Genomic DNA, 17202 nt, shown 5'->3' with positions numbered 1-17202 from the left:
TCACTATATTGCTATTTTATTTAGCACACTTCTGAAAAATTAATCGATGTGCTAAAATGCAAAAAGAGCATGCAATTGAATCTCTGCATCTCTGGTTTCACAGAGCCGAGCGACTAAATACAGTTCCTTCAAAAAACAAAAAACAAAAAACAAAAAAAACATGTAATTGTTTCCAACGTGAGCCTAATAAACGACAAGTGGAAACAGACGTGAAAAACCCTAACAGGGAACATCCCAAAGTTGGTCGTAATAGAGAAAACAGTAAAGGCTGGGGTGTGTCAGATGAGGGGTTGCAGTCATTTGCTGCTCATCCGGAGGACCTAGGCTGATTCCCAGGACCCAGGTTGAGTGACTCACAACCACCTGTAACTTTTTATCCAATGTGATCTAACATGTCTTCTGTCCTTGGTGGACACCCACATGCATGTGGGATACACTTACACAGACACAGAAATAGAAACAAATTACATCTTGAAAGAGGTGTGTTTCAAAACAAGGACACACTTCCATCAGCATCCTCCACATCTGCAAACTCTGTTGTTTTCCTCAGTCATGGGAAGGCACATCTGGTCTTGAGCCTGATCCTGGAAGAAGTGGGGGTCACTTCTGATGCTGGAGGGGTAGTTTTCTAAGCATGTCTGTTGGTGGCTACTGGACCTATGTCTTTATGACATCATCTTTTCTCCATATCTCAGAAGGTCAACACTTCCCTTTGTGCCTTCACTCTTTGAACATCCAGGCAGCCACAGGAGCAGTCCCAGCTATTTCATATGATAATTGATATTTTTAATTGACTCATTATAGCTATTTCTAAAGAAGACAAATCATTGTCACATCACAATTAGGTATTAAGTGAACGATCCAACTCTGGAAATAAAGACGGGCAGAATTAAAATCCTGTCACTCATTCTAGGTCACAGCCCAATTGAGTCCATCCATTCTAGGTGGCTTATTCCCAACCTCCGAGGACAGCTGTGCTATGTGCTTCCTTTGGAAGTGAGGGGGTTCTAGTATATCACCCCCAGGTGTCTGAAACATGCCATTTAGAGTCTTGTAGGCTAAGAGTCATCCCACATATATTTCTTGCTAGCTGCTTTCCTCCCTGCCTCCTTGGTTACACTTCTCATCACTGTGGTCAGTGTATGACATGAGGCAGTCTACAGAAGGGAGGGGTTTAGGGAATGGTGGTTGTGGGAGTCTGAGGGGGAGCATTCAGATTGCTTCAACTCTTGGGAGCCAGAGCAACCAGCTTCCTCTGGGAGACTCATCCTCCTAAAGGTTCCACAACCACCTACACTGGAGGCCAGTCACTCACATGAGTCTCAGGTCGACATATCCATGCAAGGCAGGACACCTGAAGACCACAGACTCTGAGCACAATCCAGGAAATGAGATGTCAATCCTGACAGACAGAACAGCAAACTGCCTATAAAAAAATTAAAAATCTTTACTTACATGCTAAACCCTAAGGACAAGTTGGATATGAAAGAGAAAACGCATTTGATTGTGTCTAAGTTGACTTGAAAGAATTCCCTTCTTCTAAATTGCTTCGTCTTAATATTGTAGTCGTGTTAGATCCATGTTCTCCATAACACTAAGGCACAGAGGCAGGACAAAGATGTATATTCTGGTATAATTCTGGATGTGAAAGCAAGTAGTTGATGAATGGGCAGCTCACTGAGTTACTGTGCCGTCATTTAAATGATGCCTCTGTAGTAATGCTAGAATGCAGAAGCAAAAGGCACCTTCCAAAGAAGGTCCCCTTTTCAGAGATAGCAAAGTTCCTGGGAGGATTAATCCACAGTTTCCATTCACATTAGAATTATCCAATACCAACCCAAGAGTTGAAGGAAAGACAGATACTTCATCGTTGATATGCAGAAAGGTCTCTCTGTTCTGAGAGGTATTTCCTAAAGTGTTCATAAATTAATCTCTTTCTAAACTAGCTATCGAGGTAACTATTAAGTAGGATAAAGTTTTCATTTGCCACACTACATTAAAAAGTCATAAAACTATTTTATTAAAAGAACCTCCTATCGGAAAAAAAAATGTTAGTCTGTGACAGAGCACTTAAGAGCTAACGATTATCTCAGAATGTCTTCTTTTAAAATATCTATAGAGCCAAACAAGGCCCAATATATTTTACTTTCTCAAATAAAATTCACTAGGAATATTTGCATTCAACCCTTACTGTTTGGCGTGAGTTAATACAAAATATTATTATGCCTCATAAAATTTTTCAAATAAAAATCATATTATAATATGATAGCAATTTTCTTTGCGTTGAGAAAGACATCCTTTACTTCTTCATTCTGAGTTCGGCAAGCTGAGGAGAGTCCTTCTATATCTAAATGCTCAGGGGCTGGAGTCAGTGCTCAGGAATTTGGAGAACTAGATGCTCTTGGAGAGGACCTGAGTTTGATTCTCAGTACCCACAGGAAGGCGTTCTAACTCGAGGTAATTCTACTTCTAGGAGTTCTAACACCTTTTTTCTGGCTTTTGAGTTCACTGTGGACGTCTCTACACACAGGACTAAAATTTTAAAAATAACTCTTAAAACCACTTTCAATAAATAAATAAATACAATGAGAATGAAAGTTTAGCTGTTCTTATTGGTATGAAGAGTCACATTTCAGCTTCCTTAGATTTCATAATGAACTGGCATAAGGCTCTCCTGGGGATGAAGAATAATTTATCTTGTCTTTATATGATATGTTTTCCCAGTCTATCTTCAGCAGTACTCAGGCACTTAAATAGACGATAATAGCAACTTAGCAATGAAAAAATTTAACACATTGGAAATACATACTATCTACTTAAAATTTGTGTGTGTTTGTAGGTATGTGTGCATGTGTGTGCATGCCTGTACAGAGAAGTCTGAACACAACTTGCATGAGATGGTTCTCTCTTAGGTCATGTAGATTACAGGGATCAAACTTGGGTTTTCAGGCCTTGTGGCAAGCCCTCCCTACCCTCTGAGCTATCTCACTGACCTAAATATAATTTACTTTTATATCTATCTAATAAGATATGAATTGCTTTTGAAATATAAGTTTATAAAAGACAGATCATGAAGTAGAAAAGATATTCACTCCCTGAAAATGTGTAACAGAAAATTCATCTTTCTTTTAGACTCTTTTTAGAATTTATCATGGTATGGAAAATTAAACCCAGGATGCCTGCGTCCTGGGGAAGTGCTCTAGCCCTCAGCTACATCCCTGGAACTGATGTCTCACCTTCTCTGTATGATGTCTCACCATCAGCTTCTACCCTTCTTCACTATCTGTTCTTTTTATTATAGGAAGGCAGTTCTTTAAAAAACAAAGTGTTTGTTTGAATTAAACACTGTATAATAAAACCAATTTGTTACTTATTTGTAGAATTATTTGCTTATGATCTGTTTCTTTCATTAAACCCTAAACTTTTGATACTTGGCCAGCTTTGTAACTAAGTAAATTCTACATCCATTCATTTGCTCATTCATTCATTCATTCATTTGCTCATTCATTCATTCATTCAATTATTCTTAAAAACGTTAAATGAGTAAGGTACTGTGCTTGGATGCAGGTATTGAAAGATTTGTAAAACACAGTCTTTGCCTTTGGCATGTTCATAATCTAGTTGAAAAGAATTGAATTGTTCTAGTCTGAATGCCTGTGTCTGCCCAAAAACTCATGTGGAACAATTCCAGCTCTTGGGGTGATTCTTCTAGGACCTCTGGGGCATTCAGGACAAATAGGGAGAGAGAGAGAGAGAGTGAGAGAGAGAGAGAGAGAGAGAGAGAGAGAGAGAGAGAGAGAGAGAGAGAGACCGTAGGAATAAGGATCCTGAGAGCTGCTCTGCCCCTTTTGTGTGGTGGCTTCTACAAGTAGCATCTATGAAACAGTCTGTCATTACATGCGAAACTTGTCAGTCCCTTGCTCTCAGGTGTCCCAGCCTCCAGAAATATAATAAGTGAATGTTAGTTAGGCATGAAAGGGCCTCACTACTGTGATCCTGGTGCTTAGAAGGCTGAAGAAAAGGATTGCTAAAGAGTTGGAAGCAAGACTGAACAAGACAGGGATGGGGAGGGAGGGAGGGGGAGAGAGAGGGAGGGGGAGAGAGGGGGATGGAGGGCAGGAAGATTGGATTCTTGTTTTCCAGGCACCTTGATTCTGACCATTGGCAGCAGGTCAGATAGAGTAAGATGAAAATGTAAAGAATTGCAGTATGCTAGAAATATGCCTAATGATTGAGAGGAAATGTTTGGAAGAAATTCATCTAAATCAATGAGGGAAAACCTATCCAGGAATGCTTCTGAGTGTGGGGATCTCTGCTTCCAACCTTGAGAGACAAGAGCAGTCGAACCACTTATGTGGTGGAGGCACATTCTGACCCAGAACCCAACAGGTAGAGTAGGGTTCACCTGCCCCTGAACTAGCAGGGCAAAGGGCAACTCAAAGACATGGCAAGTGAATCACTTGAGGGCCTGAGACTGATTCAAGGAAGTGTTTTACAGTTGACTATGAAGAAGCTGCAAAATAACTGAAGAACTAAAGCCCAGGGTTGAGGTTATATAAGGTATCTATGCATCTGTCTCCATATCTGTCCACGCATGTTCATTCCTCTACACATACCACTGCCTTCCCACACACCCATCCATCCATCTATAATCTGTCCACCTACCCATCCATTTATTCATCCATGCATCCATCCATGTATCTACCCATGTATCCATCCATGTATCCACCCATGCACCCATACAGCCCTCAATAAAACTACAAGAGTCTCTCAACTTGTCTCCCAGAGCTGAGTCACTTACAAAACAAATACATCTCTACTAAGTTTCCATTGAACTGGTCATTACACTCAGTAATTCTTAATTTATAATATATAAATTTAAAACATATTTATTTGCTATATGCTGTGTGTTAGGAGTAAAACACAATGTTTAATAGGAAAAGCATGGGCTCCTCCCCAGGTACCCCCAGTTCATATAAAGTTCTCCTTCTGGTTATTAGCACCATTATGAGTTAACCCTCAGTTACTAGTAATGCAACATCACAGAGTAGCAAAGTTGGGAAGAACAGAGGAAAGCTGGTTGTCAGTTGTTTTGACTCATGGTTCAGAGTTCTGAGGTCAAAAGTCCACATTCAAAGATTGCTCTCTTACCAGCTGATGTAATGTGGCATGTGACATGGCACAGAGTCTCAATGGACAGCTTCTAAATACAAAGCTTCCAACTCTAGTTGGAATGCCCTGCCTCTCAACACCACAATTACAGGGCTGGAGAGAAAGTTCAGCTGTTAAAGGCTCCGGTTGCTCCTTCAGAGGACCGGAGTTCAATTCCTAGCACCCACAAACACCTGTGCCTCCAGCTCCAGGAGATCTGACAACTTCTTCTGGCCTCCTCATGTACCCTTATATATGTGACATAAAGACACACACAGGTACAATACTATGCACACAACAGTGAAATAAATCTTTACAAATAAACACCACTGTTCGATTTTTTCCAACTTCTTAATCCCTCCCAGTAAAGATTAAGTATAAACATGTGTGTACATGTGTGTACATGTGTGATGTGTACACGCACACACAAACTACACACACATATGCTAGTATATGTAACATGCTCTAAATTTAACAAAGTTCTAAAACTCAATAAATATTAGCTGCCCACCCTTAAAACAGGTGGGAGAATAAAGAATTTGGAGGAAGATGAGATTTTGTTCCTGAACCACATGCCAGAATCCAGTGCAAAGCTCACCTGTGGTTTCCCCTCTGTTTTCTTATGCCTCTTTTCTGCCAACTAATTGTGGCCTCTGCTCTCTGCAGGTGCTGTCCCTCTCCTGTTCCATCCACATTAGTTCAGCCCATTAGCATTTCCCACTGGATTTACTGCAATGGGTTTAACCCGTCTCTTTGTCTTGCCTTTCCCTTTTCCAATCGATCTCTCTCTGGCCACAAAATTGATCTATCTGGAACACAAATCAGGCTGTGTCACTACCCTGCTTAGCATCGGCCACTGACTTACCATCGCCCTCAGAGCAAAGTGCAAGGCTCTGTGAGCCCTCGGTTCTGCTCAGCCTTTAAGCACATGGCTCACGGCCCTGTTCTGTACTGGATACATTAGAAGGGTGTACCTGTGTATGCTGGGCTGATACAGGTGTGTCATGTGAGCATTGCCAGTGAGTGGCAGGGGCTCACAAGCTGGTTGTCAGTTCTTTCAATAGCCTCTGGGACAGATCAGAGCAACACCATCACTCTTGGTGTCTCTTCTACACTGTACTTGAGCACCTCGCTTTGTCCTAGGCTCCTGCAGAGCTTTCCCTCTGGAAATTAGAACAGAACAACAGAGGGTGTTGATCTGAGAAGATAGATAATCTGCTTCCAGGTAGTGATGGAGGCTTGTGTGTACTCTATCAGAGCCCTAGAAGGTAGATCCTGGAAGTGTCTTGAAGTATAATCTCTTAGTGAAAGTAGCTCATTGCCTGGAAACATTCAACTCAATGGTCTTCATTTTGCTGTAGTTTCTTCCAAGGCTAAGTTCTTCCCTCAACCTTTCTAGAAACATTCAGTACTCTTCTACTTTGTCCAGTACATCCTGAGACCAGTGTCATGTGTTTGTGTGATTGTCTCCTCATTAGATAACAAATATCAGCAGGACAGGGACGTGTGTGTGTGTGTGTGTGTGTGTGTGTGTGTGTGTGTCTGCCTGTGTGTGTGCATGCAGGAATATGTGCATGTATGTGCACATGCATGATTGTGGGGGAGTGCAGGGAGTAGTGGTTTTCATATTTCCTGGAACCTAGAAAAAGAAATCTGTTGTTGTCAAGGAGGCAAAACAAGGCCATAATAAAGGCTCCAGGCTGATGAAGTATTTACCACCTCATTTTGGTAAAGATGCAGGTTTCAATAGCCTCTGCATTAGGTCAGCAACCGCTGGAAGTGTTTGCCTGACCCTGGCAAAGGCCACACCTACTTCTCAAACTCCTAAGCTAAATAAAAAATATTTCCTCATCTTTTATATACCATAGCAACATATCACAACACAACTAGAGATAAGTGATATGTGAAGCCTCATTGTGTGACTCAACAGTATCAGGAAACCCTATGAAGGGGTTAAGGCCAGACAGGCATCTCTGTTTCCTCACACACAGTAGTCTTGACTGTATTATGAAAGCATTGACCAGCACCCTGGGCATTCTCTCTTCAGAAACCGTTCACTCTTGCCTGCTGTTCCACAAGCCCACAGTCAGTTACCTGGCCCCATGTGGGGTTTTGACCCACAGTTGAGGATGCTAGGGCCTTGGTGTATTTTTCAACCTCATAAAAATTGTTATTTTGAACTAGAATTTTCCAGGCTTGAACTTCAAATAAGAAAATTAATTTTGGAAAGGTTGAGGGAAAAACTGTCCAAATGGTTAAAAAGCCGAGGTAGGAATAAAAGAAATTACTTTTAAGTAGTTGAAAGTCAATTTGAATAACACACGATTGGACTTTAAAAGTCAGAGTTTTCCATTATCTGCCATTCACTAAGTTCCTCGTGTGTTATTTACAAAATAAGCCTGTTGTAATATTTTCTTGGACCAGGTAATTGTGGGATGGTGTGACTGAGTGACAGCATCTCTACAAAATTATTCTCCTGTGGTAGCTCCTGATTTTTGGTTTGCCATTTATGAATTCTCATAGATCCCTTGTCTGCCTAAGAGCATGGCATGTTTGTAAAATATATTTTGAGTTTCCTTAACTAAGAATTAAATTGCTACATTAGGAAATTTCTTGGCAGCTATGTTTCTATTCATTTCAGAACATGGTTGCAGATTTCAACATACCCAGCTCTAAATATTTTGGGCTTCAAAAAATTAGTAGTGAGGTGAATTTCACATTGGGTGGAGATGGCTGCTATGGTGAGTCTCCTTGAGGAAATGCATCTGAAGTGTGCTGAAGTCTTGCTAATGATCACATGTTTACATTTCAGAGGCTGGGTGTGACCAAAGAGACACAATAGTTGTTCATACTTTACTCATTTCTCCTGCTAAAATGTGTTGTCCTCCATTCCCTTAAATAACCATCAGGTTAGCCAATAGCACCCTCACACTGTTGTGTTCTAGAATGAAGTGTCACAGACTAGGTGGCTTAGGCAACAGGAATGTTTCTCACAAGCATAGAAGCTAGGAGATCTTAGGGATGAAATGGTTCTTATGGATCCTCCTTCTTCAGCCTACATGATACATCCTCCCCTGCTCACCCCAGAGGTACGTCTGTGTCCTAAAAATCTTCCTGGCCCTGACAAGTTCTTATAGGAAGAGTGCAAAATCTATTTCTGTACAAGCACAGTAGCCTGAGTTCAGTCCCTGGGACCCATGTTAGATACACTGATTCTCATCTGTAATCATGGCACTCTGAAGGTGAGAAGAGAGACAGGAGAATCAGCCAGAAGCTTATGGGCCAGTTGGCCTAGAGTACAAAGCACAGGGGTCAGACACAGCAAGACCCAGCCTTCCTTCACAAGTGGGAGACAACTGACTCACTGAAGTCGTTTGCTGTTTGCAGTATGTATAATATAATATGTATAATCTGATATGCACACACACATACACACACTAATTAATTTTAAACACTGGGCTTCTCTTAGATTAGGGTCTATCAGTGAATGTATTTTACTTATTCATTTCTTTAAACCCATGTACAGATATACTGAAGTACCATGGATTTGGGCTGCAGTATATCAACAGGGGCTAGACAATTAATCCAACCAATAACACATGTATATAATTAGTTATTGCTTATGACTAGTTCATATATATATGTATATATAAAACCATACATTTACATATGTATCATAGATGTATGATAAAAGTGCATTTACTTATATATAAACACAAAGAAAGGTACAGGAATTTTGTCATGTGTTTAAGGAATAAAAATGATAATATTCTGATATTTACATTGTGAAAAATATTACACAATATTCTGATTACAGAATAGTCTAGATTTTAACCTGTGACCTTTACATGTACATGTAACCTATGACTGTTTAGATGTTAGTGGTGTGTAAACCTGAGCCATCTCTGCAGGTGTATGCTCCCATCCAAACATTCTCATGAGCTTGTGTTTGTTGAAATATACTTCTAGTTTATCAAGTTATTTCTCCTGGTACTTAATCTCTTTAGTGGCATTGCTAAAACCACACTTACATGTTCTTTTTTTTTTTTTTTTTTTTTTTTTTTGAGAAGATCTTACTGTGTAGCTCAGGCTGGACTGAGATTCACAATATAGCCCAGGATGGCCTAGAGCTGCTAGTCTCTGCGTCAGCCTCACAGGCAGGAACCACCTACCACCCTGGCCAGACACTCGGTTCTCATCTGTTGCCTTTTCATGTGCAGCATCCAGATACCTTTCATGGTGGAGTGCGGAAATGGTTTCTCCTCTCTGCTGTCTTCCACAGCTTCCACATCAGTTAGACCGGGTTTTTTTTTTTTTTTTTTCTCTGCCCAGGTGTCACACGCAGCACATTCTGATACAGGTTACACGGCCTGCTAGCTCTGTCCTCCCCCCACCAAATGACAGCCCCTGGAGCCACAGAGTCTCCTCACTGCCCCTTTAACTCTTGTTTAAAGCCTAAAGCCAACAGCCTTTACCTCAGCAATGGCCCGAGCCACTCAAACACACTCAAATACAATGACTGTATGATGATTAGAGGCAGATTTCTTTAATTTTATTGTGTGTGTCTCACACAGCACCCGGCAGATTCCTAATCACATGGTGGATGTTGCAAGTGCTTATTAATTGATTAATTTACAACAGGGAAAGTAAATTATATCAATGAATTATCCCCGTGAAGAGCACCACAGCCTGTACATGAGCGCTTTAGTTAATTTTAAGATTGTGTTCATTAAATGAGGAATACAAATGAATTACAATGTTGTAAGCATTTACATGATCGATCCTAATAACCATACAATTACAATATTTACCATTTTAGCTAGTTTGTACAAATGTGATTTCAATTTTAAACGTTTCAACTTCCCTCCATTGAACCAGTGTCATATAGACTAAGCAATTAATAATATCAAGTGGCAGGAAAGCCCGTTGTATGACATCATCTGCCCCTCCCCTTGTCACATGCTTGCCCTGTCTTTCCAGGCTGCTCCTCATTATCAGAACAGCCTGCTACAATGTTTGCGCATATTTGTCTCTTTAAACATGAAGCCCTCCTGGTCACACTTCTGCCTACAGGAACTTCCAGGTTGCCTTGTCCAGCAGTTGTCAAGGCATAGATGCTTGCAGATCACCTGGAAATCCCATTAAAAGTTAAATTCTGATTCAGAAGCTGTACTCAAGCTGATTTAACTAATTTTCCCCAAGCTAGGTGCCATTAGACACCCAACCTTCATCTTGATCCCACCATTCTGATGCCTGAAGCTCAGGCTCTTTGACATGGGAAATCGACCTCCATGGACCACCCTTTGTTAGAGCATTCACACTGGCTGGCCAGGGGTGGAGTAGGTTTGTACCTTCAACTCTCACCAAATTTGCTCTAGTCTGTGCATTTGAGAATAATCCTGAGATGATTAATCTGAGAATAATCCATTTTTGTAGGCCTTTTCTTCCCTGAATGTCCCTTCCCTGTCAGTCAAAATTTCCAGAATGAGAATGCCTTTCTGTCATTCATTGTTGCTGTGATGAAATCACCTGACCAAAAAAAAAAAAAAAAAAAAAAAAAAAAAAAAAAAAAAAAAAAAAAAGCTTGTGGGAGGAGTTCAAGTTAGCTTGCAATTCCAAGTTATGGTCAAGCATGAAACTTGAAGCAACTAGTCACATCCACGGGCAAGGGCAGAGAGAAAATGAATGTATAAATGTGCACATGCTTCCTCTTCAGCTTACCCTTTCTTCTGCTAATCTATGATCCATACCCTGGAAATGAATGGAGCTACACATTTCTCAGGCTAGCTCTTCCAACATGAGTTAATGTTAATCAAGATAGCCACCCCCTTCCCTCACAGGCCAGCTTTCTACAGTCTTTCACTGAGACTTTCTTCCCAGGTCACGTTAATCATTATAATCCAGGATCACACACCTATTTTTAAAGTTGCCAGTAGTCTCCATGTTCCCTTTAGATTATAAATATCAATGCAGTCTCCAGTCCTAGCACCTGTTTACTTGGTGTTTGTTTTCAACTGTCTTTACTCCAAACTGATGTTATCCAGTCTCATGGCTTCATTTGGATGCATGATTACCTCTCTCAAAGCTTGGTATTCAAATATCCAAAACATTTTCTTATTTCTTCATGTACTTCCCCCAGCCTCCTACCGTAGTGTGGAGATCTTATTTCTTATCTCTGTTATGAGCCAAATAAATTGATCCTCTCTTCTATCAGTGTTGGGTGGAAACTCTGGGGAAGTTACCTTGAGCCAGTTCCTGCTTTGTCACAAAATCAGCCAGCTTCCATGTGAGTTCTACCCCCCTTAAGTGTTGAATTTCTTAGGTTCTTACCATTCTATCCCTGTCTGCTACACAGAAGTCTGCTTCTGGGACTTCCACTTGCTAGTTAAGTAGTCTTGGTTGTTTTTCTTCTTCACATGTGGGGTTTCCTTTCTTCTGTAGGATAAAGTTAGATGCTTTAATATTTGCTTATAAAACCCTGAATACTAAGTTATAATATTTTATAACTATGTGGAATACTGTCCACAGTCCTGTGCTTATTTATTTCAATATCTGCTCTATAGTTCAGCCACCCTGTGCTCTCAGTTTAAACTGTCAACTTGACACAATCTATATTACCTGGGGAAAAAAGTGTCAGTTTCAGAATTACTTAGATCAGATTGGTCTGCGACTAAGACTGTGGGGATTATCTCCACTGTTGGTTGCTATAAAGGATTCAGCTCACTGTGGGCAGCACCATTCCCTAGACAAGGCTCTGGACTGTGTAAGAAATCTAGCTGAACAAGGAAGTAGGCAGCATGTGTATATACATTCAGTCCTCCCTGCCTGTCTGTGAATGTTATGTGAGTGGCTGTCTCGAGTTCTTCCTTTGACTTCTCCTCAGCAAGGGAAAGTCACCTGAAACTGAAATCCAAATAAGCTCTTGATTCTCCTTGTTGCTTTTTCTCAGGCTATCTGTCACAATAACAGAAACAAAGCTGGAGCATTCTCTTTCGAAAAAAAAATACTAAATATCATCTATATAAAATCTCCATACTACTAAGCAATATTTATTATAACACAAAATATATAAGTATAAAATTAAAAAATTGGTAAAACAAAGTTGAGACTCCGTGAACATGTTGAGGCTACCATGGGGCCTCCCTGGAAGCCTACACTTGAACTTCACTGCATTCCTAACAAAACCCCAAATTTATGTTACACTTTTTAAAAATTCACCTTCCAGTTGCCAAGAGCAATGTTCACCATTTATCCTGGGTACTCAGTAAGTGTTTAAAACTGAATTACTTTAATATTGTTTACACAGAACATTAGTTTCTTTCATGAATTAATTTTTGCTTGTTTGTTGTTGTTGTTGTTGTTGTTGTCAGGGTCTTACTTGTTTAGGCCCCACTGGCCATAAATTTCAGCTCCTTCTGCCTCAGTTTCCTTAATGGTGGGTTTATAGACACCTGGTCTCACATGTTCAATTTCTAAAGCCAGATTAATATATTAGAAAAATTGTTCTTATAGTCATTACTTTTGATTTCTTGCTATATTATATTCCCAGTGGTTAACTAATGTGTACTGTTGATTATATTACTAACACACAGTTGGCCTCTGTGCAGAATATCTGCCTTAGCTCTTATTAAGCGAATAAATATTTCTTGACCTACATCAAAAACACCATGTAATCCATATATACCTCTGGTATACATTTTTTTATAGAACATAAGATGAGAAAAAAAAATTAATCTCTGATCATATTTTTAAGGTCTAATTTAAAAATATCTATTTGTCTGTTTGTTGCCTTTAAAATATACTTTTGTCAACATTTGTCTCTATAAAATTAAAATGTCAACATTTTCTACAATGTCAAAAAGAAAGAAAGGGCAAACATGAAAATGTTTTCTTTACTCCGATATCAGCCGTGAGGTATTAAAGAGGTTATTTGAATCCAGGAGGTAACACAACATTCAGAAAGTTTAGCCCATGGCTTCAATCTTTGGTGTTTAGCTTGTTAAAATGAAAGTAAGTTTTGTTAAGTTCTGTGTGTGATAAGACTGAAAAGTTGGCAAGGACTTGCTGTGCTCTGATCAAGTCTACAGTGGTGTGTGTGTGTGTGTGTCCGTCCAAGTACAGCCCTCTGAACCATGCACTCCCAACCCCCCATTTTCCTAAATACATCATGAAAAAAGGATGAGGTTTCAGCCTTAATTGCTCGCTCCTTTTATTCGCATTCCTCTCTCAGCCAGGGTTGTGAAGAGTGTCGGTAAAAGGCTACACAATAGAGCTTTTCATTAGGCCCCAGCCAGGCACACAAAGGCAGGCTTTTGGGAACAGTGAATGCAGGGGTTTAATTTGCAGGTGGAGAGGAGATAAAAGGTGCTGACGCCTCTATTATTCTCTTACTTAGGTGACCCTTACCCTGTTCAGCTGATCCCAACCACCATGGCAGCTGCTGCTGCAGCAACACCCGGCTTAGGCCCACTCCAGCTGCAGGTAAGTCGGGAGACAATGCAGGGGAGGCAAGGGTTAAGTACAAGCCACAGAAGGCAACCATTACCCTCTTAGAGCAAACTACAACTGAGGACTGAGCCTTTGGTCACACACATTTGTTTTGTCTTTACCTTTATTTGTTCTGAGCCCCAACCCCCAAAGATTATTCTTCAGTTTGGGTTGTATGCTCTGAACTAAAAATTACCTACAATTTTGTCATTGCCCGGTGAGGTGAGGTTTAATACTGTGAGCTTAGGTTTCCATCTTGTTGGTAGGCATCATGATTTTGGTTGTAGAAAAGTCCCTAAACTATCATCATCATCATAAACAACAACAACAACAACAACAACAACAAAAATAAACAGCTTGTCAGAGATCTCTAACCTCAGCTATGATCCAAGGCAACTGAAACAGAACGTTATTTGAAATCACTGAGGATGCCTGGTGTTATTAAAGTATTCAGAACCCATTTGTTCTTCTTGCTTAGAGCCAGCTCATTTGAACAAGCACAGAAGACCAGACCAAAGTCAGCAGGTGTCCATTTGAGCTTGAGCTTATCCTGACGTCCCAACGGAGACCTCTTTGCCCTTCAGACTGTGGATCTCCAGTACACCCAGGAAAAGTCAATAGCCTTACCAGATGTCCAGGCGATTTTAGAAATTATGCCTCTGGGGTTAAAAAGAGAATCGATATGATTTTAGTAGAGGGAGCGTTCCTTATCTCAGTCTCTGAACTGGTACTGCATAAAATACTTCATACGCCCTGTTATTGTGAGCCTTCGAACTATGCACCTAATCAGAACAGATGATAAGCTAAGACTAGGGTCTATCTCCTCCTGGAGAACAGGTTTACAAGTATAGGAAACACACACATGATGCAAAGTCAAATTATTGATGGCACACTTCATACAATTGATCTGCACCCATGACTGTGACTTGACATACCTGGCATTAATCTAGGTTAAGTTCTTCATCAGATCCTCCAGAGCTGGGTAGAGCCAACGAACACAGAGATGTGTCCAACACTGGAGACTGGCAGGAGGAGATAGCCCTGTGAGCACTGAGAAAGTACTCTGTGGAGGTTCCTAGTGTATCTTTTCCATGAGAAACAACATGATGCCTGTTTCCTGGAGCTAGACTATGTTCAGAAGTGCTGGAGCTATGAGGACAATATTGTAACATTTGTTGTCCTTTTCAAATGATGTCTGGGGAATAGCAACAATATAGGGAAGGGATTGTTGCAGGTAAGACTCCATAGATACGCATATACACTCTCTGTCTATATTTGTTATGGGTAAATTATTTCTTCTAACTTTCTCAAAGAGTGACTTCCGTTAGCTGGCCTTTAAAACATCTGTGCTTGTAGATGACACACGTGGTCTTTTATAATAGAGCTAGAAGAAGAGATAAAACAAACAGAAAAAGTATAAAGAACAGAGGAATTAGAAGAAAATGGAAGAGCAGCCTCCAGCAACAGAATTAGATTAGAATGTGGAAACATAGGATTCTGAGGTTTATTATACAGGTTGAGAGTTTGCCACACTCACTAGAGAGAAGGGCGACCAGAAGGTGAATGTGCCCACTGAGTCCCACTGTTGGTCTCCACCAGAGGGGGGCGCTGCTGCGGCAAGCATCTCTGTTGCTTTTCCTGAGAGGACAGAATATTTGGCATAAGTTAAGTTTGGTTTCCATTCTGATGCATTTTCAGCTTTTCTCATGATCTGAAGTATTGTTTCCTTATTGAGAAATGAAGAACATCTTGGATCCCAAACAGGTTTGCTCTTTCTGTAAACAACTTGATCTGTAGCAGGGCAAGGTTCTCTCATTGATCATTATCCACACCTCATGATAATGGGGTCTCGCTACCTCGATCTGTCCATTCCTGAGCATGTCATCCTCCTGTCTCAGTTGCTCAGTCTGGAATGTGTCACCCTGCTACCTCGTTCTTGGAACAATTATAATTGTACGTCCTTACATGGCCTTTGAAAGTTTTTCATGTAAGCAGTTTTGTACCCATTTTAGTTAGGATCTCAAATAACCTATATATGGTAATATCATAAGAAAACTGGCCATCAGAACATCTTCACAGAGAGCTATCTATACTCACAAGATGTACTTACACAAACATATACATATAATTTAATTTTGCAATTATGGGGAAAGTGGGGGTGGGGCAGATAGTCAAGTCAAACAAATTCCAAAGACTTGTTTTTTAAGAGCTGCTAAGTTTTTGCTCAGTGGCTTCCGGCATCTTTATTGTAGAGTTGTGGATTCCTCAACTTAATGTCAGCCTGCTTAACACCTACAAAGACCTCTGTTGTCTTCTCCCCACATGGGAGGCCTACACAGATAGGTTTGAGGGAAGCTCTTCAATGGTCTTAATGTTTGTATCACATCGACTTCCATTGGAGAAATCTGCATTTGAAATGCTCTCTGTCTTAGTGGAGTGTAAGAAACAAGCTAGTTTTAATGCTTTCCAAACTCTGCTTTGAAACATTTTAGGCTCCACTGACCATCTCTTATAATTCTCTCGGTAGACCAACTGACCCTTCCAGAGATTAGAACTCATACACCTAGAAATCCATTCCAGTGTGCAGTCCACATCTTACCAGCTACCCGTCTGCTATTATGTCAGAAACACGATTCTAGAGAGCAAAAGTAAAGAGGCCACTTACACTTTTTTTTTTCTTAACCACACACAATGCAAGATGCAAGATGGTACACTGGAGAAGTTATGTACGTGGTTCTCTTGGACACTGACCAGAGTTTCTCAGTAAGCAGAGATGGGTGGGTCTTATCAGTAAAATTTCACATCTTTGTGGCTGAGACACACCTCCATATGACAGCAGTTACTCAGGTAACAGAGCCACCCAGATAACAAGAGTCCTTCCTTTGCTTCCTGCCCCATGTGTCCTGCCCCTTGCTCTTGGCATGCTTGGCTAAGACCCTCTTCTGTGTTATCTTTGGGCTATGATAATAATATACCTTGCAGCAAGCATCCCCTCCTCCATCAAACCAATCCAAGTCAAGAAAGCTCCCTAACTGACAGATACCCAGACAGTTGTGTATACCCTCAATCCATCCTACTGTGATTTCTTCAGGATGACCTGACATTCCTAATGGGCAAGGCTTTAGGTTTTGTAGCTCATCAACCAACTAGTTGAAAAAGAGCATTGAGCTTTTCTTTTTTTCTGACTTCTCCAAGTTTTATGAATTCTGCCTCCTCTCTTGGGGAGGGAGAAAAGAGTGCTTTCTCCATAACCCAAGCTTCTTAAAGCCATTCATTGGCCCAGCGTTCTCTCTATTTATCCTGCTCTGAGATGCTAGCACACATTCATGATCTATGATGTAGGAAGATGGGAAAAAGGACATGAGAAACAGAGGCAAGTGGTCAAGGCTGGACATGAGAAACAAATGCAAGAGCCATTTGGTCAGTGTTAGACATGAGAAAGGGTTAGAGGCAAGAGCCATGTGGTCAATGCTGGAGAACCAGTTTAGTAGTATTTTAGGAAAGGGAACACCTGGTGACAGCCCTGTTGGTGCCAATCCCTGCTTTCTTTGTTTTAAAAACATT

The 17202-nt window shown here is 40.7% G+C and overlaps 1 protein-coding gene and 1 long non-coding RNA gene across 14 annotated transcripts in view; one reads left to right on the top strand and one right to left on the bottom strand.

Annotated features, from left to right (window-relative positions):
* LOC143443593 (uncharacterized) overlaps window positions 1-5955 on the bottom strand; it is a 6650-nt gene extending 695 nt beyond the window's left edge. Inside the window, exons 1-3 of the long non-coding RNA XR_013112727.1 lie at window positions 5750-5955; window positions 1316-1426; window positions 1-867 (exon numbers count right to left, since the gene is read on the bottom strand). The exon at window positions 1-867 is cut by the window's left edge and continues 695 nt beyond it. This is a non-coding gene — a long non-coding RNA (uncharacterized LOC143443593). The remainder of the gene's footprint in view (window positions 868-1315; window positions 1427-5749) is intronic.
* The window catches only part of Sox5 (SRY-box transcription factor 5), a 943910-nt gene that overhangs the window by 826913 nt on the left and 99795 nt on the right, over window positions 1-17202 (top strand). For 11 of the 13 annotated variants that reach the window (XM_076940816.1, XM_076940819.1, XM_076940814.1 and 8 more), the window contains one exon: window positions 13547-13632. In XM_076940816.1, coding sequence (XP_076796931.1) covers window positions 13547-13632 — 86 coding nt within the window. Of the gene's footprint in view, window positions 1-8146; window positions 8241-13546; window positions 13633-17202 lie in introns of those variants that run through there. The other 2 variants (XM_076940822.1, XM_076940823.1) reach the window with 2 other exon arrangements.

The sequence above is a fragment of the Arvicanthis niloticus genome, chromosome 9 (genome assembly GCF_011762505.2).
Source record: "Arvicanthis niloticus isolate mArvNil1 chromosome 9, mArvNil1.pat.X, whole genome shotgun sequence".
Classification (NCBI taxonomy): Eukaryota; Metazoa; Chordata; class Mammalia; order Rodentia; family Muridae; genus Arvicanthis; species Arvicanthis niloticus.
Note: the sequence above shows the minus strand (reverse complement) of the source record. Positions and strands in the feature narration are given on the sequence as shown.